Raw genomic sequence first — 25,003 nt, 5'->3', positions numbered from 1 at the left:
ATATATTTTGAACGGAAAATAGAAAGAAAGAAAATAAAGAACATCTAATATTGTTTCATATGAACATGGACATTTAAGTATTCGTACATTATTCTAAAAGTTCTCTTGAATAGAATGGATGGAAAACGATGAATTGAAGAGAATATACAAATAATAAGAAAAAATGATTGAGTGCTTTGCAGGCAGAATTAGTCTACACAACAGGTATACAGATCAAATGAACTGAAAAATTCAAATTGCTTAAACTTTTGACCGAATATAAACTGTTTAATACAGTTGATGGGTGACATGCAATAGACAAATCACTTTAAAAACATTTTATTGTCGTTATTTATAACTGCATTATCTACAGGAGTCGGGTATAGTTTATTTTCTGTTGTTAAGGAGCACAATCATCACATTTGTGTGAAAACTAAGCAGCGCATCTCCTAATTTGCTTTTGGGAATTTGAGGGGAGAAGGGGATGGTATTTCAAATTTCAAAATAACCGTTTCAGAGTCTAAATGACTTATAATTTTCATAGGTAGAACCCGTTAGGGACGACATCAAAAGATCAATGTAAGATAAAAAACTTAATTCAAATAGTTTGGGGGTGGGGGTTGAACTGCTGCAAGATTTGGTTATCCGACATTGATTTTTACATATATCCATATGGGTCAATCAATTTTTCCCAAATTAAGTTAATAAGGGGGTAGAAGGGTCAGTGAAAAAACTATTTGAATTAAGTTTTTTATCCTTCATTGAACTTTTGATGTCGTCCCTTACCGAAAATAACGTCAATGTTTATGACGTTGTTAGCAAGTCTTTTTTAAAATTTAACCAAGAATGCAATACATTAATTCTGAAACGGCAAATTATATTTTGTTCACCTGATATAAGTTACGTATTATTTGTGTTGCTGAGTATACATTAAAGTATATTAAGTGATGTGTATTGGTTAAACCACCTGGCGTTTTTATGAAAGGATGGATAGAAAGGCAATATGATATTTTGTCAATATTTATAATAGAAATATCCGGCTTAAGATAAAAATCAGAAATGCTAGTTAGAGATTAGAAAGAAATCAATTAATTAAGAATTGGAACTGTAATCTACTTTGGATTAGGATGTCTTCATGAAAAAGAGAATAGTGATTTCATTTTCATTTCTGATGTATCTCTTGTCTTACAAAGTTTTGAGATATTGATACAGGTCTGGAGTTCTTGCTGTGCTGTGACATTTTAACAAGGAAAACTTTTTTCTTGATGATTATATCGTTTTCATGGTTGTACCAAATTTATATAAAACATCAAAAGGATAAACAAATTTCATGACTTAAAAATTGGATTTTTCAGTACATTGGATGTTTGAAGCTATATATTGTGATTAGAAACTAAATTGACTTTGTATACATATTTTGTTTCAGATTCTGTACTAATTACAGGAGTTTCAATCGTATACAATTTTCAAAGAAAAATAACATGGAATAATTTGTTTGATTTGGAAAATACTATTTGTAATATTCGAATAAGTTTTGAACTTTTTTGTAAAGAACAATTGTGGTGAGTTGAAGTCATGCATTAAAAAGAGAGTTTTTATTTGAAAATATGCATGAAAATGAATTTTAAAAAGATGGCCAGTGGAAATCGTGGACGTTTACAGATGTTTCAGTTGTGAAATTTAAAAAAAATATTCTTTATAGACGTTTATTGAAAACAATACTTTGAACTCATAACGCAAAAATAAATTGGAATAAGAAAAATGATCAGCTGCATGCAAACCATTTAGACCAAAATAAAAACATAATACGTCTTAAAATAGATAACCTATATATTCAGCCATGTTTAATACCGTTAACCTTTACATGGAAGATGAATCCATACAAACTAACATATGTTACAAAAAACTGTGGAAAAATGAAATAAAATCCATAGTATTGTTTAGTATTCTTTAAATGGAGATATATTAGTTTGATGTTTTGAAACATTATTATGCATCCATCTGCAATGTTCAATGATATATATGTGTGATAGGCTTTGAGAACTGTGTTGGTTAAGGTGTTCAGTTGAGTGACAACATGTGTGAACTAAGTAATGATTCGAAATAGATTTGTCTAAAATAAGTAAAGGATTTCAAATTGAATGAAATATGACTTAAGGATTTAATACAAACCAAAAATTAGAACAGGAGTGAGTGTAACTTAAAAAGCGCCCTCTGGTGGAGACGATGACAGGAGGGCACTACCATCATCATCATCATCATCATGGATCTGGTGTAATAGGAAAATACTCTGTGTAAGTATAAATGTCATAAAATCCTGGACACACCAAGGTCAAACGCTAAAGCAAAGCAAATGGAGTGTATCATTATTAACTTTTTATTTAAAACGGTGTGATCGTTGCCTGAAAGTAAAACTTTCAAAAAGGTGAAGGTCATATCGAAAAAAGGTTCATGGCATGGCAAAGTTCAGAGTCAAAGTTCAAAGGTCACACATTATTATTTGAAATCGTTGATATTAGATAAACTATTAAGAGAGATGAAAAAATAATGACATGCATGATGATACAGTCTGGCCTAGGGGTCGTGGTTATGTGGAAATAAAGAAAATTGAAAAAATGAAATCCGTTAGAAATAAAATGTTGCTAACGATCATCGAAGTTCGCTTCTCTAACACAAACAAATTTTGAAAGAGCAATACTTCTCAGGCTTTGGTCTGCAAAGTGTTTACTGTACTTAAAGTACTAATATCAATATTTTTCTTTGAAAGAATTAACGTTACAACAATGTATTCTTTAACTATCACAAAAAGGATTGTACTTATACATTTGAAATGAAAACAACTAAGAAGTATTAAAACGAGAAGAACAACTTGAACAGCTGATCCTAACGAACATCGACATTCTGGTCGCTGTTGGTCCGTCTACATCTTGAGACTGTAACTGATGTTATATAACCTTCACACCTGCTTCTCCACTCTTACCGAGTTCATAGCGTGTTTACGCCGTCATTGTCTCTGGAACTTCCATAGTCACTTCCGTAGTTTTATTGAATTCCATGCGTCAATATCAGTCATAATTTAATCAGCTTTGTTTAGACCAGCGGTTAATTAATTTGTGCGGAAATTGTGTCAGTGTTTTAGTTCTATTTCAGAAACTTGAGTTTTGAAACAGTCTAGGGAATTTTATCGATATTGTTGAACCGTTCAATATTTTAACCATTTCTTTTTATTTGATTTCTTTGATATTGTCGAGTGATACAAGAACTTTGGTTTGTTTCTTGAGTCAGTTTGTATTAAGGAATAATATCAGCCAAGTTTACTTTAGCATTAATTTATTACATCAACTACTGACTCAATCCAAACAATATAGTGACTCGGTATCTTTGTTTGACTATACCTCTGATTCAAAGCAAATATGAAATATGGAAAGTCACAAATCTTATCAATTGTTTGTTCTTTTTATATTCATGTAAAGATACATGAACCAAAGAGACATTCAAACGAATAAGTCGAAAATAAACTGACAACGTCATGCCAAAATAACAAAGAGCCAAAGAGACATACATAAAGCTCTATAGCATCTCTGTAAGTCTATGGCGAATTTGTTATTCATTTTCCTTACATTTCCTTTACAGGACGGTGTGCTCTGTATGACCTTTTAAATTGAAATTAGATAAGCAAAACAAAATCGATTAGCCAGGTCTAAATTATACGAACTTGCACATAAGCGGGTGCATTTTGTCGTCTGAAAGTAACTTTATATTAGAACTCCATATTGATTAACCGTTCTGTATGAAAGGTTTTTCTGCAAGCCATGCAGCTTAACATCTGTCGAAGTATCCGAACACATTTGCAATGCTAAATGTGACCTCTAACAAAGTTTCACCAGATCTCTAGAACGCACTATAATAATTTACAAAACCAATTTTAAATTATAATTTGAACAAAAAGTTAATTTGATTATTTATTAAGTTGTTACTATATTTGCAAATATCTATTTATTTATACCACAGAATTTTAATATATTAAGTTAATAACAAATTAATATCGCTTACACAATTTTGTAACAGCATGGAGCAGTTGATTTAGAAGCAGCACTGGTTGGGTTTTTAAGTAAAATTTTATATACGAAAATTAAATCGAGCGTTATTTTGGTTTTGATATGAATAGTATCGGGGCTTCAGTTGAATTATATAGATACTTTTTGTTCAGAAACAAATACTAGTAGTCGGTTTGCCTTGTGCGCTTGGCATTTCATGTGAATCGCGTATCATGATATTATATAAGATTTATATAAGAATGATTTGGATATGGTTTTGATATCGATATCATTTCTACCGTCGTATACCATTATAGTATCTTTTTTTGTCTTTATATTTCATTATTGCGATTGTTCAATACCTGTTATACATGTTCTTTGAAATATTTGGCTTTTTATTTATTTTTTCAAAAATAAAGTTGATCGAAGAAAACTGAACCACTAGCAACATTGATATAAACGTTATATTTAGCTGCAGTTATAAAAAGAGGAGATAACAAAACGCATTAAACAATGTTAAACATACTTGGGTTATAAATTGTTAGACGTGCGTTTCATCTACACTTCGACACACCAGTGGAACTTGCACAAAGGCATTTTGGTATTTAAAACAGAACACAGATTCTAAAAGTTGTATCAAAATTGGATAAAGACATACTGCAAATATACATAGTAAAATCTTAGCATATCAAATGGTTTTAAAGAGTTATAAATACGCATTTAACCCTCGAAACTAATAAAAGGTGGCTAAAGTTATAGAACTAGGGCATACTGGCAGAAAAAAAAAAAAAAAAAAAACAAACAAAAAACAAAAAGCTGAGGTTCCAGTCAAAGTTCAAAACAACAAATACCCCGAAAAATGTTATGCAGTTTATTTTCTCAACAAAAAACCTATCCATCTACAAGTGAACATTTTAACACAGATTTGAATCGTTAATGCGAGCAGCATATGGATGTACAAGGTAAAAAAACATGTAACGTTATGACTGTTCAAAGCATAAATGTTTTAGTAAATTTATGGGAAGTTAATTACAAAATCAATATTTCTATATGAATCAAACAGAAAAAAATATTAGTTTACGGAGCTACCATTTGATTTTTATGGGAGGGATAGGATGGAAAATTTTGTCCTGCCTTTTTTTTTTGGTTGTAATCTCTGGCCTGCCTTTTTATTTTTCACTCTATTCGGTCCTGCCTTTTTTTATTAGTTTATCCTGACTTTTTTTACCTAAATTGTCATCCTGCCTTTTTTTTTTGCAAAGTGTCTCATCCTGCCTTTTTTTTTTTCACAAAACTCCTGTCCTGCCTATTTTTTTCAAATTTCATCCTAGCCCCCCATAAAAATCAAATGGTAGCTCCCTTAGACATAGTAATGGTTTATGTGAAATAATAAAGAAATTTGTTTGTAATTACAAAACAACGAATACACACAAATATATAGAAAATCTTTAGAAAAGAGGGAATGCACTTTTGTTTTAATGCAGATATTTGATATTTGAGTTTTATGATTTGCTGATTCAAACCTTGCAAACCCTTTTTTTAAATGCATATTTGAAATTCGAATTTTTATGGTTTGCTGATCCAAACCTTGTAAATATGTCAATGTATCTACTGTGGCTACCTATCATAAGTAAGCCATGGAGTAAATAACTACAGTCTGTATCACTTATGATTCGATGAAAGCCGTTGTAAAATATTCCACGATAATACTAACTCAAACAATTTATTCCAAGCCCGATGTATATTAATCATACAAGTCAGAGATATGTTAAAATGCACGAAGAATTATCTATAATACTAAAATTACGAGGTCCAATTTGTCAGCCGTCATCACGTAAAAACGACGAATCACAGAATTCAACTTTATATATAACTAATATAGTACAAAGGTGTAGATTAAAAATTACACCACTCCAGGCCCTTTTGTTTTCCACGTAATTAATATTGCCAATAATTAAGAAGTTCCGGGTCGAGTCCGCTACCGATACCAATAGTATATTCACCTGTTACCTATTACCTTATCTGTACGTTCCGCATCTGACAGGCGCACCACCAAACGTTGTATTCAGGATTAATTATGCTATATACACGGGTCATAACCACAGGGTTGACACTACTAAATTGTCAAATTGTTACCTATTGTAGTATTTTAATCAGTAAGACTTTCTAAGATAACAATACGAATACTAAAAATCTGGACTAAAAATAAGGCGTATAGGTACAGTTTTCAATTTGTTAGTGGGCATGACGTAAAACAGCGAAGCAAAGAATTCAACTTTATTTATAACTTATATAGGACAATGCTGTTGATTAAAAAATACTCCATTCCAGGACCTTTTGTTTTCCAAATAATTAATATTATTGTTTCAGTTCGACGGGTTCAAACAGAAAGACTTGAAAGCAGAGAAAAACTGTGTATCTTATAATCGGCATGACTTTATCAGATGACAATACTAATACTAAAATAAGGCTTGCGCATAGTTATATACTTTAATTCAGTCACGGACCCGCGATATCACGGGTGTGTTCTAGTACTAACTTATACTTATACAATGCAGTATGATTTTAAAATATTTTAATATTTCATGATAAAACTAACACATTTTTTCGTTCGCTTTTTGTACATAAATTAGGCCGTTAGTTTTCTCGTTTGAATTGTTTTTCATTTGACATTTCGTGGTCTTTTATAACTGACTGTGCGGTATTGGCTTTGGTCATTGTTGAAGGCCGTATGGTGACCTGCAGTTGTTAATTTCTGTGTCATGTTTGTTGCCTCATTGGAAATTATATCACATCTTCTTTTTATTCAAACAATTTATTCCAAGTCCGATGTATATCAAATCAAACAAATGAGAGCTCTGATAAAATACAGGAAGAATAACAAACTTAGAAGATTATAAAGGAGTAGGTTCAGTAAGACCCCTTTTTGGCCCCAAAATATAGCAGTTTTACAAAATTGTAAGAATTTAAACTATTAGTTATTTATTGGCCAGTAGAATGGTTCTGCTACATAAATATGGCCTGTTTCTGACAATACAATGCACAAATATCGGGTACTAGCACCATTAAGTCATGCTAAATTACTGAAATCTTCACTATTCTATCATTTTAGTTAAATTTTAGACGGTTTTCGTGTAAAACAAAAGTGGCCGCATTCGTGTTCATCCTCAATATTGAAATGTAAGTTGTATTTGATGATAATACATAACATATACATTGTATAAAGGTTGAGGATGAACACGGATGCGGCCACTTTCATTTTTGACAAAAACCATCTAAAAAGTGACATTTTTCGGCATATTTTGTAGATTTTTCATATTTGAGCTTGAATCAGATCGTTTTTAATGACTAAATCAGTTAAAATCTTTCACATAAACTAATTGATTCCAATGAAATAGACACTTAAGTGTTTAAAAAGAGTTCAAAATCTTATGTCAGATGAACCTGAAATGTGAGGCCAAAATCGGTCCTTACCGGACCTACTCCTTTCTAATAAACATCAATGCAGTATAATTTAAAAACTAAATACAGTACCATGCATGTTCTGCTAGAGAAACAGCTAGCACGAAATATCCAAGAGGAATTTTAGTAATTTGACTGAAATAAGGCAATTGATTAAGACAAAGAACCAACACGCCACCTTAAATTACTTGATTATCTAAGTGCAAATATATTAGTGGATAAATACCCATTATAGTGCTTGACTTTGTTAAATACATTGCATTTTCATTTGAAGCTTATTTACGAGAAATGTTTGCACTTAGTTTACATACAATTTAACTATCTACTTGGAATTCTTTAAGCTTGTTTCACTGTTAATTAGATCTTCCCAACAAATGTTTCGAAAGTTGTTACTTCTTTCGGTGTTGTTTGTCGTTTTCATTTCTTTCCCGTTGTTTTTTTTAAGATTTAAATTTCACGTCATAAGCGGATTCAAAGGGTGTAGGAAGGGTGATGGAATAACAGTTTATATATAGTTTATGCAAAGACTTGTCAAAAAGTCCCACTCCTATAACATTGCCTGATCTTGACTGGTTAGTCACTCTATATTTTTATTTATCGAATTCCCTGGATCTGCTTCTGTTTTTTGAGTTCTTTCAAACAAAAAGTGCAATATTTTCTGTATGAAATTTTGTGTGTACATTTTCATCTTTGTTAACCGTTCTATGATGACCGAACCAAACCCCACCCGGCTCATGACTTTACAGATCCTCTGTTTTGTGAGTTATCGTGTTTTTATCCCTCATGTCTGTTTTCATTTATGCAGAATATATAATGTTTCATCTTTCATGAACTTGCAATTATCAGATAATTTTCTCCTTGAAAAAAACCGAATCTCTGTTGCATCATAGATCTCTTATCAGGAAGGTGAGAAAGGTATTCGAACACCCACTGGCAGCCATGATGCAATCAGAGGATTACATGCAAGGAGCTCTAATCAAATACCGAAAAGCAGATAAATATGAATAAACATAACGTACATAGTATGATCTAATTATTGTACGGACAGCTGTTGTAACGTTGAATCAACATTTATATTATGGGATGGTTTATTCTTAGCTTATGTTTAGTCTGAGCATGAATAACTTTTGTTTAGCACTTGTTTGGAGAAAGCTGGACAATTCTTCATTATTTAATTGTGGTGAGTGGACATATTGCTTGGATAATGCTTATGCTGTATGAGTTTGTTTTATTTTAGTATAAATTATAAGAGTTCTGCATAAAAAGTATTTTTTACACTTCCTATATATCTCTTAACATAATAATTTGTAAACATGTCTTAGAATAATCGAACTTTACTTTATGTACAATGTCCACAAAATCAAATAACTTTATGAATGTTATGTGGTTGTCAAAGTTTTGGGTATCATACATTTATGTTTAATAGAAAATATCTTTCAAAACCCTGTCTTGAAATGTTTATATAAAAACGAAGATGTGGTGTGATTGCCAATGAAACAACTGTCTACAAGAGACCAAAATGATACAGAAATTAACAACTATAGGTCATCGTACGGCCTTCAACAATGAGCAAAGCCCGCACATCAAAGTCAGCTATAAAAGGCCCCGAAATGACAATGTAAAACAATTCAAACGAGAAAACTAACGGCCATATTTATATTAAAAAATGAAATTAAATTCATTTGTATACACAAAAATGGTCTTCTCTTTATACAGCTAAATGTACGTTTTGCAAAGTCAATGGGACTACAACCCAACAATTTGACTCATTAAAGCAAGACGTCTCGGGGTCAATATCTGGTATACAACAACCGAGTCTATAAAAGTTCCAAATAAATTGTATTACCAAAAACTGATTTTATTATAAATTTCGAAAACAAACCCAACTTTTTAGTCCCAAATAACATAGAAGTCACAACACATGTACAAGCAGAATATATTATACAACATGACACCATAATATTGTTTTCCCGATTATATTACATGATATGATTATACATTTGCAACACATATTTTTATGTTTAATTAAAGGGGGAATCATTGTATTATGGATGTAATTAAAGGGGGAATCATTGTATTATGGATGTAATTAAAGGGGGAATCATTGTATTATGGATGTAATTAAAGGGGGAATCATTGTATTATGGATGTAAAATATGATACATCTGATCACTTCTGTTGTTGAATTATACTTGTTTGCTCATTAGAAGTTCCTACTGTTTTATTAAGAAAAAAAAGTTTTATAAGTTTAAATTTTCATCTTTTTTTTTTTATTGTTTCATCATACACATTCCATATATGTAATAAGCGTTGTAGAACGTTCTAAATTCTCAGCATTTCTAAAACACAGTGGTTGAGTCATCTTGGCAGTATACTATGTGTAGAATTAGATATAATTAACCTAGTGTTACGAGGAAGAGTACTTTGAAGTTGTTTACCCTCATAATTACTTGTTTTGTATTTAGTGTCTACTAAATGACATACTTCTGATATGCATGTGCATTCTCATTGATAGTAAGTGAACACAGCGATGGCGTTAGGGACGATATCAAAAGTTCAATGAAGGATAAAAAACTTAATTCACCTAGTTTTTTCACTGACCCCCACCTCCCCCCTCTTAACTTAATTTGGGAAAAATTGATTGACCCATATGGATAAAAATGAGAATGGAAATGGGGAATGTGTCAAAGAGACCACAACCCGACCAAATAGAAAACAACAGCAGAGGGTCACCAACAGGTCTTCAATGTAGCGAGAAATTCCCGCACCCGGAGGCGTCCTTCAGCTGGCCCCTAAACAAATATATACTAGTCCAGTGATAATGAACGCCATACTAATTTCCAAATTGTACACAAGAAACTAAAATTAAAATAATACAAGACTAACAAAGGCCAGAGGCTCCTGACTTGGGACAGGCGTAAAAACCAATGTCGGATAACCAAATCTTGCAGCAGTTCAACCCCCCACCCCCAAACTATTTGAATTAAGTTTTTTATCTTACATTGATCTTTTGATGTCGTCCCTTATAACCTTTGAGTTCGTATAGTAATAAACTTAGTGTTACGTTACATATAAACTGAAACGAAAGACTTGAAAAGGGAACAAAGGGTGAAGGTAAAATAATGTTTAATTCAACTTTTATACCAGACCTTATAGATTCAGTGTTTTTTAAAAGAAAATATGACGGTTGAAATATAAGAAAAGTAAAAGACAAATGTTGTCAATGTTGATTTTTATTTGGTGCCGGTGTCATGGCTCAAGCAACAGACTTGGTGTCAGAAATGATCACAAGTTTTGAGATAGTCTTTATGTGTAATTCATTTTGTGGACCTAGACAGTAAACATCATTATTCAGTGGTCAGCTAAAGATTTTCCGTTGAGCTGTAGAAGCATTCGTGTCCTTGGGCTGTATTCTGCTCTTTGACCTGGTTGTTGTCTCTTTGTGACATCCCGCGTTTTTATTCTCTAATCTATTAATTCATAGTAAAAATTGGACTCTGAATGACTGGTCCTAAATCATTGATTAATGACAAAATCCAAAATAGCTTTAGGTTTTGAAGCTTGCTTCCAAATATTGTTCGCCGAACGCTCGAGTCAACAAAAGATTGACAATATTTTGATAAAGGTGCGTCCGATTGCCTCCATCTCTAAATAATTATCTACGGAATACCTGAACAAAGTAATGCATTATAAAAAGTGTTTCTGGTCAATCAATTACCATGCCTTAATAATTATCCCATTAATAAGAAATATACGGTACCACATGCGCATTGTTTACATAATCTTATGGTTTGTTTATGTCTTCGATGTACCGACACATTCGGACAGGTCTAGTTACACGTACTAATGTGTTATACATGTATTGTCTCTGACAGAAGTTTGGATGAAGGCAAGGAATATTGAATAGCTCATATAATAATGTAGTGTTAAGATTTTTCAACAACATGTAAGCTTTGTTATTTTTTATTTTGGATATTTTGAAAAGGTACTTAAACACTTAAGTTTTAGATAGGTAAAATATGTTTAAATTAGTTAAGCAGTTAGACCTCTACCCCCTTTTTCCCTTTGAAATGTCTCCTGTTTTAATATGGTAATTTTGACAAAAGTTTCGATGAAAGCATGGAATATTGAATATACAAATGTAGTGTCAGAAATCTGAACAACGTGTAAGCTTTGTTATAATTATAATTATAAATATATATATATATTTTTGGATGTTTTGAAAAAGGCACATTTATAACACAGAAAGGTAAAATCGTAGATTCTGTTTAATGGATTTAGCAGTTAACCCCTCCTTTTACCCCAGTAATGTCTCCTGTTTTTATGTGGTCCCTATCAATGAAACCGTTCTGTATTATCCTGTATATTTTACTTATTGCACAATCAGGAATGTTACTAAGCTCAATGATATGACTCAGAGAAACTGAGATTATAATTATTGAATAGTGAATCTGGAAAAAGATACATCCATACATTGTACATAGTGAATTTAGTTTTATAATATTATATCCATATAGAATAAAAAAAGAAAAGGAAAATAACAACAGTGAACACGCGCTGTTAGTGTTACAGAACTTGAACTCAATCCATTTTGAATACATACTTTTTTGAGGCCGTACATTGATCATGACCTATAATGGTTTACTTTTTTTAAAATTGTTATTTGGATGAATAATTGTCTCATTAGCATCCACACCACATTTTCCTATATCTTTATTTTGATGAGAAAAATAATTCGCTGACTCAATACAAGACCTGTGTTTGATACTTTTAAAGAATGTTTCGTTATCATATTTATTAAATGTTCTATATTTTTTTTTAGGATGGACAGTATTATTGGGTCGGGTGGAGATTCTTTAGATTATCATATTTATCAAATGTTTTTATTTTTATTTTTCAGGATGGACAGTATTATTGGGTCGGTTGGGAGAGTTGCCAACGTTAAAGTACGTAACGATGATGACATTGTTGATAGACTAAATCATTTCTATACCACTGGAATATTGATTATATTTACTGTAGTTGTATCCGCTAGGCAATATGTCGGCGATCCCATTAGGTGCTGGTGCCCTGCAGAATTTCCTGGTACCCATGTCGATTATACAAACAATTTATGTTGGATAAAAGACACTTATTATATTCCAATGGAATCTCAAGTTCCCTCACTGGAGCATATGCATCTCCGAAAAGAAAAGGAAATTAACTATTACCAGTGGGTACCAGTTATGCTCCTCATTCAAGCCTTATTATTTTATTTACCTTGTATAATTTGGCGGATTTTGAATGGACATTCTGGTATAAATGTGGATAGGATAGTAAGCTTGGCAAGCGATGCCATGATGGAAAGCCCAGAAAACAGAGCCAGGAGTCTCAAATATCTGGTCAGACATTTGGATCGTTGTCTTGACAATCAACGAGAAACGAGACATGCGTGTTGTGTCAAATTAAGACACATCCTGTCTGCAAATTTAAATTTGCTTTGCGGAAGAAAATATGGAAATTTTCTTGTAGCTGTGTACTTTCTGATGAAAATTTTGTATATCATAAATGCAATTGGACAACTTTTTCTATTGAATGAATTTTTAGGATCTAATTACAAGGTTTATGGATTCGAAGTGCTACAAGAACTAACGGAGGGAAAGGAATGGTCTGGTTCACATAGGTTTCCCAAAGTAACAATGTGTGACTTCCGGATCCGGCAAATTACAAATCTGCAGCACTACAGTGTTCAATGCGTTCTTCCGATCAATATTTTCAATGAGAAAATTTATATATTTATGTGGTTTTGGTTAGTATTTGTATCTATATGCACGTGTGTTAATTTTGTTATGTGGTTCTGGTACATGCTTTTTCCATCGACAAGAATTCATTTTGTTAAAAAGTTTTTAAAACTTATGGAACGGATCACAACTGGTCCCGAAAGAAAACTTGTAGGTAGATTTGTGTTAGATTATTTACGACATGACGGTGTCTTTACATTGCGACTCATTGGAAAAAATTCTAGTGAGATAGTAGTAGCTGAAATAGTCGCTGGCTTATGGGATATTTATCGCAGCAAAAAATCAATACAGATCCGAACTAACATAACTGGACATGATCTAAATGTTATAGAAGGGGAAGATGTGTGACTAGGCCGAAATGGCACCGGAACTGAAAGTATGCGCAAGGATATTCTTGACACAGAGATAGCAGAGGAAGTATGTGCATCAACGGTATAAATCTGTATTTGGATATATAGTTCCAAATTTTGATAGCACAAATTCGGTGTCATCGAAAGCTAAATAATGTGGGGTTGTGGAAAAGAAAAGAAAACTAAGAATCATTCCAGTTAACAGAATGTTGATGAATTTCCGAAAATCAAAAACACAAAATATCGTTTCATGAATACGTTTCAAATGCATAATATATTCTATTCACAATAGAAAGTTTTCCTGATATGGAAGGTCTTAGAAATATTGTTAGTATATTATTAAGGCCATTGCAGGTCATAGAAACGAAAACTATTGATGGGTATTTAAATAAGGGATAACTTATCGTTCTGTAATCTCTACATTGCTCCATTCTGACAGACACAAAATATAACAGTGTAATGATGGTACAGACTCTATAAAAAAAAAATAATATTGAAATTAATAGAATATGAAACAGTAGTCTGCAATCTCTTGTAATTTCATAAAAGGTAACAATACAGTTGGGGAACAACCATTTAACTACAAAAGGGGGGATGTTATTTTTTCCCCTCAAAATGGGAATCAGAATGTTTGGTTGGTTTTTTTTTTTTTTTTTTTTTTTTTTTTAGGAAAAAACATGTTACGGTCATTTTCATCTACATATACCAGTGGTTATGAGAGATATGATAAGGATGCCAAAAACAAATGTCAATTTTTATATAGCCTTATTTTGAAGATATGCAATTAGAATCATGAATTTACTAGGCACTTGTGTATACATATATCTATACCATGCAATTATAAAATCATGTATTTCACAGCACGTGCATGCATGTACCATGTAGTTAGAATCATGTAATTTTCACGACACATGTGTACATGTACCATGTAGTTAGAATCATGTATTATTCACTACACATGTGCACATGTACCATGTTACTATAAATTTGTGTCTCATCACGTCACTTGTGTATCGGGGCATAAAGACATTCGTTTAAGTTTGGAACAACTGTTGATGTTCTTTTTGAGAGGCTTTATTCTATGCGTTCTTTCCAAATTTCTGTAAGTTTTTATATTAGTAGATACTGTTCTAAAGAGGTGTTATATTTGTGACTATTATAAGCTTTAAAATGTTTGCTAGTTTTTTTCGACTTTTATTACAGATATTCGAAATCCTCTGGTTTTTTTTTATACATTTGGTACAATTTGAAAAAAATGCCCGCTAACCCCTTCTTTTCTTTCATGATTTTCATACATGTAGTTTAAAAAGCTTTAATTTAAAATTACAATTTTTTGTGATTTCCTTATTTTTTTAAAGAAAAAACGTACCAATGTTAAATGTGTGAAAAGTCTATCAAGAGACAAGAGAGATTCCCTCCCCCCCCCCCCCCCCCCCATTTGACTATATCACATAAATAAGGGCACACATGGTTTATTTTTTCTGCTTTTAAGTTCTGTTATGTATAGTATATTCTCTTAATTTATAACAGCTTTCGTAAAAGCTTGTTATTATGAAGTAAAGTAGCGAACATCTGAACTTTAAAATGTATAGTGTTGGTACACAAGTGTTTATGCATATAACATTTTTACATTTTAACATTTTTCATGTTTTTTATATTTCATACAGGAAACTTTAAAGAAAAACAAACATCTATAATGATTGTGAAATTTGAAAAAAAAGCATTAGAAATTATATGACATTGTTTGCTTCTGTTCAGAAGATATGGTAATTTAATCATGTTAATGTGTTACTCATTTGTACTTCAGTATTGTTATAATGATACTTTGTTGAGAGAGTTCAAATCTTAAAACAATTTAATGATATAATCTTTGAATAAGCGATAAATCTACAATGCTGGTGTCTACGCTAAATCGCTACAGTATATATGATAAATAATTGTATCTCTGGCAACATCCGATGTATGGGAAACAGTGGCAGATCCTGAAATTATCATAAAGGGCCTATTAAGGTGGTATGGGAGTCTAAAATAAAAATGATAGAATTTGTTCATACTTTGCCAAAACGTAGTACCTATTGATATATGTTCAAAAATAAAATAAAAATGATAGGTCACCGCGCATTTTCTCAAGCTACAGGACGTGACAAAATGACACATTTTGTATGGATTATACAGGAAAAAACACAATTTTGTGATTAGAAACTAAACAAAATGATAGAATTATTAAATACTTAAGGAAAAGATGGCTTTCAGACAATGTTTTGAGAATATCAAAAGAAAAGATATGGTCACCGTACGTTTTTTCTGGCTAAAATACAAAATAGGAAAATTTCTTGCAGAATCCTTTAGAAAATTCACTTGTTTTAGAGTTACCTCCCCTTAAAATGACAATTTAATTTTTTTATAAAAACAACCAAAAATAATCAACATTTGCAAAAATATTAATATTTATAAGTTACAATCTTATAAATTGGTTCTTTTAAATGAAAATTCACATTAAATATCTACATTCCTGCATCAAATTTTGCTAGCTTGATAGAAAATATGGACCTTTGATTCTCTGTTTGTTACAATCCAAGATGGAGGAAGACACCCATACCACCCTAAGAGGGGACCCCAGTAAAGTAATAAAACGCGGCTGCCATGATATAGCCATGTTTTCTAAAAGTGGCGTTTAACACAAACCTCATACAAAACTTATTTCGGCAGTTATATGTACAATGCATTGTAAGTAGACATGTATATTTAAAATCAACTGCACATACGATGTGCGCATGTGTGAATCCTGCTATTTTCTACATGATCTCTAAATGATGCATATCAAAAAAATATATTTAGATAAATCACGCATTTATACAGAACAAAGGCTTGTCTAATAACAACGCCATTCATATATTTATATGCAATTTCTGTCCATTTTATTAACTTTTCTTATGAGTATACATCTTTTTGTAAATAAATCATTCAGTAAAGTAGATATAAAAGGCGGATGTATCCCAAAAGTTATAAAATTTTAAAATCTGACTTGTCGCCCGCTAACGCGATCTGCTATCGGAAGGGGGATAATTCGTATTTATTTTTCTGCTGTTGATAGTGCTTGAGGAGAGGTGTTGAACAAAAGGCTGTCAGATATTTTGCTTTAATTTTTATGTTTAATTAATTATAGCACTTGTTACATCCGACAATAAATCTTTCTACCTTTAATGTCGAGGCTTCTCAACTTTGCGGGTTTCTGGCAAAACCTCCTCTTCTGATGTTGATCTCATGCAATGGGCACTTGGTAGAAATGAGCACAGCTTTAAAATATGTAGGAGTGCAAATCAGCCCTTATAACGTATTAGTTTTTGATTGGAACTTTGAAAAAGTCTTCTAATCAATATGAAACTAACGTCCCTCAACACATGTTTTACTATTTACATGCATCTATGTTATGGTATCCTATCAATTGGACGGTTTCATGGGGGTGGGGGAGTAAAAAAAATTATGTCTTTTTCTAAACATAGGAAGGGGATAAGTGTACTCTTCTCAAATTAGATCTTCTATTCATAGAGGCGGAGGAGAGGATAAGTACAAAGAGGGATAACTCTAATTTGTAATCTTTCTTACCTTAGCCATGTTAATTGCAGATAAAAAAAAAATAAATCTAAATTTCCTTTCATCATAGGAATTCAAAAATACAGTCACTCTGCTTTTTCTTTAGGTTTGGAATTTTTTTATTAGATTTTTTACGTTTTGGTTTCTTAGTGAATTATAAATAGGACATCCAAGAACAACATGCAGTTTATTTAAGATCGAGTAATGAATGCAGTTTGACAGAGCCTTTTACATCGGGACAGCAGCTCTGCGTTATTGGTCCAACAAAGATGGGTTAGATAAGGATTAGCATTTACAAATTACAATATCATATTTATTTGATGAATTTTTATTACAAGAGGTACATATATTTCAATGTATTTATTATTGTTTGTTTAAGTTTCTGTTTACTTGTTTAGCTGGTTGTGTTTATTGTTTATATATATATATATGTTTATGTTGTTTAGATGAAATTTTGTGATGCAAATACGAGGGTCTGCATGGGGTTTATAGAATAAAGAATAATAGACAAACAATTCAGATTGAAATACTTTTTTTTATAGAAAAATAGATAAACAGTTATAGACGAAAAAATAAAGAAGAATTAAAAGTTCTTTAAAAAGTGAATAGATAACAACAGACAAACAACCTTTTGATTAAAAATATGGGAAATGGCATAAAAATTGAAAGAATACAGAAAAATGGCATTAACATTGAAAGAATACAGAAAAAATGGCCTTAAAATTGAAAGAATGTAGAAAAAAACCTACAAATTGGAAGAGAACAGTAAGGGAAAAACCCTTTCCAAACCCTCATATATATACTGAATGTGATAAAATGTACACTAGTAGCATGGAGTTGTGATCTTGTTTGTGATGGACGTCATTATTAGCTGTAGTATTGATTAGACTTCCAGAGTTAATAGAATGTATTCCATTTTATCGTTGGTTTTTTTTTGTATTAGTTAAGAATTTACTGTTCGCAACTTCAGTTTGAAATGAAGTCAAAAGTTTAGGTAAAGTGTATAAAGAAAGATAACTCTAGTATATAATCATGCGTGGTTTGACCACGACCTATTCAACGCAAGTAACTTCATATTATTGAAATAAAAGTTAATATTACAAATCAAAATATGCTTCAATTGAAGGAAGCTACTTCATTACACGTAATGAACACATTTTAACAGTAAACTGTCTTTTATAACTTATGCATCAAAGCTATGCTATACAATTTAAAAAAAAAAAAATAACGAGTTCTGTTTTTTGAACATCCCTCTCTTTTCTAGTTTGACCAAATTCCGCACAAAATATTTTTTTTGAAAAAAAAAACATCATTTACTATTCTCTAAATTTTGTTGGTGCTTTTAAAAAAATCATCATGACTTGCTTGAAATATTTTAGGAACATCATTCGTCATCTTGTATGCGCCAGAGTATGCGCAATTCATTATCTTTTTTTAATATTACAAGACTGAAAGTCTTTTTTTTTTACACTGGTTTAAACAAATGTGTTCTAGTTCATCATATACTATCTGGTAGTTTTGGAGGTATATAATTGTGTGTGTCGTAGTAACGGGTATAAAATACCCAAGAGATGATTTTTTTTTATTACATTGATTGTTATTAAAATATTCATAATATTTGTAATTTATTCACATTTCTGTTATACAGTCACGTATTCCTATTTCATGTTTTGTAAATACACACATATATATATATATATATCAAATGTCCTACTTGTTGCCAGATGACTATTTGAATACAATATTTATTTAAAATCTTCTGTTTTTCTTTCAATTTCCGTAAAAAACTGTCATATTCCTGACTTGGTACAGACATTTTCTCATGTCTTGAACCTTTCTTAGTACAGATATTTTCTTATGTAGAAAATGGTTGATTAAACCTGTTTTTTTGTAGCTATCTAAACCTCTGAATTGTAAGACAGTCTAAAAAGAGAGGAGAATTATACGAAAGGGATCATATTCAAAATCGTGACACTGTCATGGCAAAGGAAGCCGCACAAACGACGGAAAAGAAAAATAATAGTACACAAAACACACACAGAAAGACTGAGCAACACGAACTGGAATTGTTCTCGTGCATGGGCTTTAAAACTATAAGTAGATTCTGATCCATATACGGCACACATCGTGTTGGTCATATAAGTCAAAAACACAGGTGTTGAGTTAAATTCGGTAGGTAAAATTAAAAATTTCGAAAACGGCTTCCAGCATTATGGACATATTTTTTTTAAAAATCAGGATTGATGTTATCATGTGGATAGATAGACAAGCATGGTATCAGTCATATATTTAAAATGACCTCGAGTAAATGTGAGTTGACAGGCAACTTTTAAAAATAAGTTTCAGTTGGAAGAAATAGTCTGAAATATTGCTTGTTTTATTTCATTTGAAGGTATAATTTAAGGGAACTTCCGTTTCCATTAAAGTTTGATTCCTAAAATAATTAGCGTCTCCATAAAGGTTATAAATACAGTATTTGCCATGGGATATAGTAAACTGTCTCCCTCGTATTAACCAATCAGAATCTCTCATTTTGACATAAGGTATAATAATCACAATTTTTATTACAAAATAAACTTACAACGCTATCGCAAACTATGAAACAAGACAAACAACAGTATACAAAACACAATATAAAAAGTGTAAACAACACGACACAACCAAACAATCAGGGGGCCCCGGTAGGGTTCTTTCAAATCTTTCTGCACATCTGACATACGTTGTCTTACTCCTCTAAGTATGTTAACAAATCATATCAAGAGATGTCGTACCAAGGTATGTGTATGTTTTCCTTTTTTAAATACAGTTTCGCTAATTAGATGCTTGGTCGTTTTAATATCTGCTATGAAAAAAAAAAAACATATGTATTTCAAAAGTTTTCGATTAAAATTGAACGCAAACGTGATCTCAAATATGCAACGTTATCTAGATCGGATACATGGTTTCCGCTTTCTTGTTTTAAAACTTCCATAATTTTAAGAGTGGATTTGTGATGCTCATTTAAAATGCCAGTTTTCCTTGGATATAAGTTTTGGTTACTTGAAAAATCATTGTGTTACAATTTACTTATCTTATATACTCGTACGGGACCCTGTATGTGCATGCTACCATTAGTATCATCTAGTGTCAGCAGAAAAAAAAACAAAGATCTACATGTACTCGGACGGGACTACCTATGCAGGCTACCACTAATATTCACTAGTGTCAACAGAAAAAAAAGATCTACATGTACTCGAACGGGATCATCTATGCAGGCCACCAGTAATATCCTTTTGTGCTAAGAGAAACAATTAAAGATCTACATGTACTCGGACGGGATCATCTATGCAGGCCACCAGTAATATCCTTTTGTGCTAAGAGAAACAATTAAAGATCTACATGTACTCGAACGGGATCATCTATGCAGGCCACCAGTAATATCCTTTTGTGCTAAGAGAAACAATGTACTTACCATTAATATCCTCTGTCTTAGTATAAACAGAAGCAACCAAAAATCTACAGATACCTTTATGAAGACTACCATAAAAATCATGTAGTAGCAACAGAGGCTCAATATAACGAAAAGATATATATATAAGACAACTATATACTGACTATGACCTGATTCGGGACAGGAATAACTTGTGTGGATCCAAACCCCACCCAATATTTTTAATCTCTATCATTAGATTTATCAACAAACTGCACACACCAATAAACAGTACAGGAAAACACTCAACTTTTGAATAACGCTAAAATCACACGCACTTGTCTAAAAAAAAATACCTGTATGCAACCAGGTTGTTTTTGTCGTATATTAAAATAAACACATCAGGATCAATGGATTCTAATTTAAGTTGCCCTCCACTACAAATACGAATAATCACTACAAAGAAAGATAACTGTATTCATTCTAGGTGACAAAACCTAAAATACAATACTCAAATATTTCCTACTAGACAACTATGGTTTTCCATGTTATTGACTTTTTTACAGATCTATTTACAGAGAATGTGAAATACGAGAAATATTGTTCTCATCGTAAATTACACATCTTAACATTTAACATATTGCATTCCACCAAATATTCTTCTGATAGCCATGTACAGGTCATTCCATTCCAATTGATACAGTAACAACATTGAATTAACTAGTACACTTAAAGCAAAGCGTGCAGTAAAATGACACAATAAGCTTATAAAACAAATATTATAGCCATGCTCAAGACAAATGTAAATCACAAAACACCTACGGGATTTTTTAAATTCTGAATACTGCAGGTTATAAATCATTTCATGGTTTAAAGAAATGGGAGAAAGTATTATAAAAAAAAAAACATTATATAATTTATTATAAGTCGAATAAAAATGGACAACACCATGACCTTGTTGTTAGTCTTCAAGATTTCATTCAATTATATGTGAGATACTTCATATGAAGCAGGATAAACACAGGTGCTCCGGAATGGCAAGCAATTCCGGTGAATCCGAGTGATGTGCACATGTGCTCTGGAATGATAAGTAATTCCGTCGAAGCTTGGGTGTGAACACAGGTTCTCTTGAATGATGAGTAATTCCAGTGAAGCCAGGGTCGAACACTGGTTCTCTGGAATGGGTAGTTATTCCAATAAAGCCGGGGAAAAAAAGGGGGAGCTAAACACAGGTGCTTTGGAATGGTTAGTAATTCCAGGGAAGCCGTAAGGGGGACTGAACACGAGTGCTCTTGAATGATAAGTAATTCAAATGGAGCGCGGGGTGATCATAGGTGCTCTGGAATGGTGATTAATTCAAGTGAAGCCGGGGGTGAACAGAGATTCTCTGTAATGGAAATAGCTGTCAAGTCGGTGCTGAATTTAGGGGCTATGGAATTGTTAGTAATTTCGGTGAAGACGTGGGGAACACAGATACTCTAAATTGGTAAGTTATAATTCAAATGAAACAGGGTGTGAACACGCACATGTGCTCTAAGATGGTAAGTTATTCCACTGAAGCCGTGGGATAACACAGCTGTCTGGAAATGTAAGTTATTCCAGCGAACTGGGGTTGAACACAGGTGCTCCGGAGTTGTAAGTTATTCTATTGAAGTTATATCGAAAAGTGGTACGAGTGCGCGAGATCCGGAAGAACTGAATTTTAAAAGTATTGTTTTTGCTATAACTACAAGTATATCCATAGATCGGTATGATCGGAAATAAGGTGGATGTAAGCAATTATAGGTAACGTATTGTTGTATTTAACAATGAGAAATACATCACCTCATATGAACAATGGCAATCAAAGATTAGATTGTGGTAAAATAATAAAGGTATTCTGTTACACCATATTGTGTAAGAGAACGACCATTTAAAGAGAGGGTGGGCTTAATTTTTTTTGTTTAAATATTCTGATTTCTAATTTGTTAAACAATATATTCTGGTCAAGCAGATTAGTTTTTTTTTTAATTCTGAACCCTTATTTTTATCATACCTTATAGTGTTAAATATTGAAAAATAATTTGATTCAGACAAAAACCCATTACACCACCCTCCTTCCTTTGAAGTTTAAATGATGCTCTAATAAAGTTTTATTTTTATATTTCTAGAGAAGACAGTACGTTCCATTAATTAAGATAGGTCAAGTAATTTGTTGACCAGGTATTCTTACACAGAAACTGCTCAAACAAAGTTATGAGGAGGACAGATTAAAATTAACACTCCGTAAATTTTATGGACACCATCACGAATTGATTGATCCGTACGATGTGTCTTTGACCGAACTAGCTCAGTCTATGGAAGAAGCAAATCGATAAAAACTTTTCTTATATCACATAGCGATATTGTCTAATATCAATTGTAAATATGCAGACATTCCATGCGGAAAATGTTGTTTTCGGCTACAAAAAAGTAAGAAAATACTAACTTTAAAACTTATTAATCAAATATAAACAACAATTGAGTCTAAATATACATTCAAAAGTTAGTTAGAAGCAAACGTTTATGTCCGTGTAAAATTTGAAGTGCAGTGTTTTTCTTATATACAAAAATATACAAATGCTATTATTTCTAATATCAATGCGATACTTTTAAAATATCATAGCGGTGTTTTTCTTATATCAATATTAGTACTTATTAGTATTAATATTTGACTCCTGTACCCATATTTTGACAATTTTACCTATTATGTCTGTTTTGTTCACGCATCGTTGTAAATATGACAGAATTTGACGAGACTGTCATAGACGTGAGAGGTTTAGCGCTATAAAACCAGGTTCAATCCACCATTTTCAAAATTTGAAAATGCCAGTACCGATGGGGTTTAATAAACAATGTCGTAATCAAATAGCTAAGTATCAAAATTATTGTTCACATATATAACATTTAGCAAATTTTATAATGAACGCACCAAAATAATATACATCTGATATGATCGCAACGCACGCATGGAAGACTTCCTTAATTACAAATGTATGAAACTAACTTGTGACGAAGATGAATCATACTGTCCTCGTTCAGATTGATTCGACAAAATCTGACCTGTATTTTTTTATACAAACTAGACCGTTGGTTTTCCTGTTTGAATGGTTTAACACTAGTATTTTTTTTATGTTTCTATATAGCATGGTGTTCGCTGTGAGCCAAGGCTCCATGAATTAATACATTGATGGAAAGTTGTCTCATTCGAACTCATGCATCATCTTCTCATATCTTTAAATCTTGAAAATTTCCCCTTATAAATAACTGCTTTTCAGTCCTCCAAAACGTCTTTGGGTGCTGAATCTTTTTTAAAGTGCAATATGAAGCACAATTCTAAAGCTTAAACGGTAACGACAGTTATGATGGTACAAGAACGATTGCGTCAATAAAATTAACAAATAAACAGCACTGAGCGATCTTAATTGATAAACTAAAGAAAAGATACGGATTGTTATTTTGCACTAAGAAATGTTCGCGTATTTATACGATCGGTTACTAGTAAAAATCGAAAGTCAAATCTCTGTGGCAACAATACATCGGAATGCCCCCATGGTCATCGCGATGTGAAAGAGCGTCCATGCGTCGAGCTGATTATGTTCATAGAAATATTGATTTACCAACGGGAAAAGTCTTAAATATCCAAAAAGAACTGTTTTCCTTGTCAATATTTTTTTCTATGTTAATAATAAATATATTTTCTGTTTGCCAAGATTTTTGATTTTCGTTGTATCTGAAGTTGTTCAATTTATAGTCTGAGGCTTCAGTATGGTGTTATCACTGAACCAGTGTATATTTGTTTAGGGGCCAGCTGAAGGACGCCTTCGGGTGCGAGAATTTCTCGTTGCATTGAAGACCTGTTGGTGACCTTCTGCTGTTGTCTGCTCTATGGTCGGGTTGTTGTCTCTTTGGCACATTCCCCATTTCCATTCTCAATTCTACTACTCAGTTGGTATCTTGAAAGTTCGGGACATCAGCATTTGTACATTTTAATTTGTTTGGAATATTTATTTTACCATTTGAATATTCATTGCTGTTTGGAGCTGTATTGGATTGGATTGTTTGAATGAATGTTTTTTTTTTTCTTTTAAGTAATGATATTTTTTGTCTATTTCGATATTACCCATGTGGATAGGCTATAGCAGTGTGACCTCAAGGGTGGATCCAGCCGTTTTCAAAAGGCGGTTCCTAACCCAGGATAAAGGGGGTCCAACCATATGTCCCTATTCAAATGCATTGATCGGCCAAAAAAGGGAGTTTCCAACCCCCGGAACCCCCATCCCTTGGATCCACCACTGGACCTATATTAGAATCTAATAGGTCGGTAGACTATTTACAACCGCATTTAAATTCCGCCATTGCATCATCACTTCA

General features: G+C 32.2%; 1 protein-coding gene across 7 annotated transcripts in view; it reads left to right on the top strand.

Annotated features, from left to right (window-relative positions):
• The window catches only part of LOC143059534 (innexin unc-9-like), a 156,846-nt gene extending 137,889 nt beyond the window's left edge, over positions 1-18,957 (top strand). For 3 of the 7 annotated variants that reach the window (XM_076233049.1, XM_076233050.1, XM_076233051.1), the window contains one exon: positions 12,379-18,957. In XM_076233049.1, the coding sequence (XP_076089164.1) occupies positions 12,380-13,606 (1,227 nt within the window). In that variant the 5' untranslated portion in view covers position 12,379 and the 3' untranslated portion in view covers positions 13,607-18,957. Of the gene's footprint in view, positions 1-1,111; positions 2,274-8,531; positions 8,659-11,677; positions 11,728-12,300; positions 12,323-12,378 lie in introns of those variants that run through there. The other 4 variants (XM_076233048.1, XM_076233052.1, XM_076233053.1 and 1 more) reach the window with 4 other exon arrangements.
• The last annotated feature ends 6,046 nt before the right edge of the window (positions 18,958-25,003 follow it).

The sequence above is a fragment of the Mytilus galloprovincialis genome, chromosome 14, assembly GCF_965363235.1.
Source record: "Mytilus galloprovincialis chromosome 14, xbMytGall1.hap1.1, whole genome shotgun sequence".
In the NCBI taxonomy this organism is placed as follows: Eukaryota; Metazoa; Mollusca; class Bivalvia; order Mytilida; family Mytilidae; genus Mytilus; species Mytilus galloprovincialis.
This window is presented reverse-complemented; position numbering and strand designations above follow the sequence as displayed.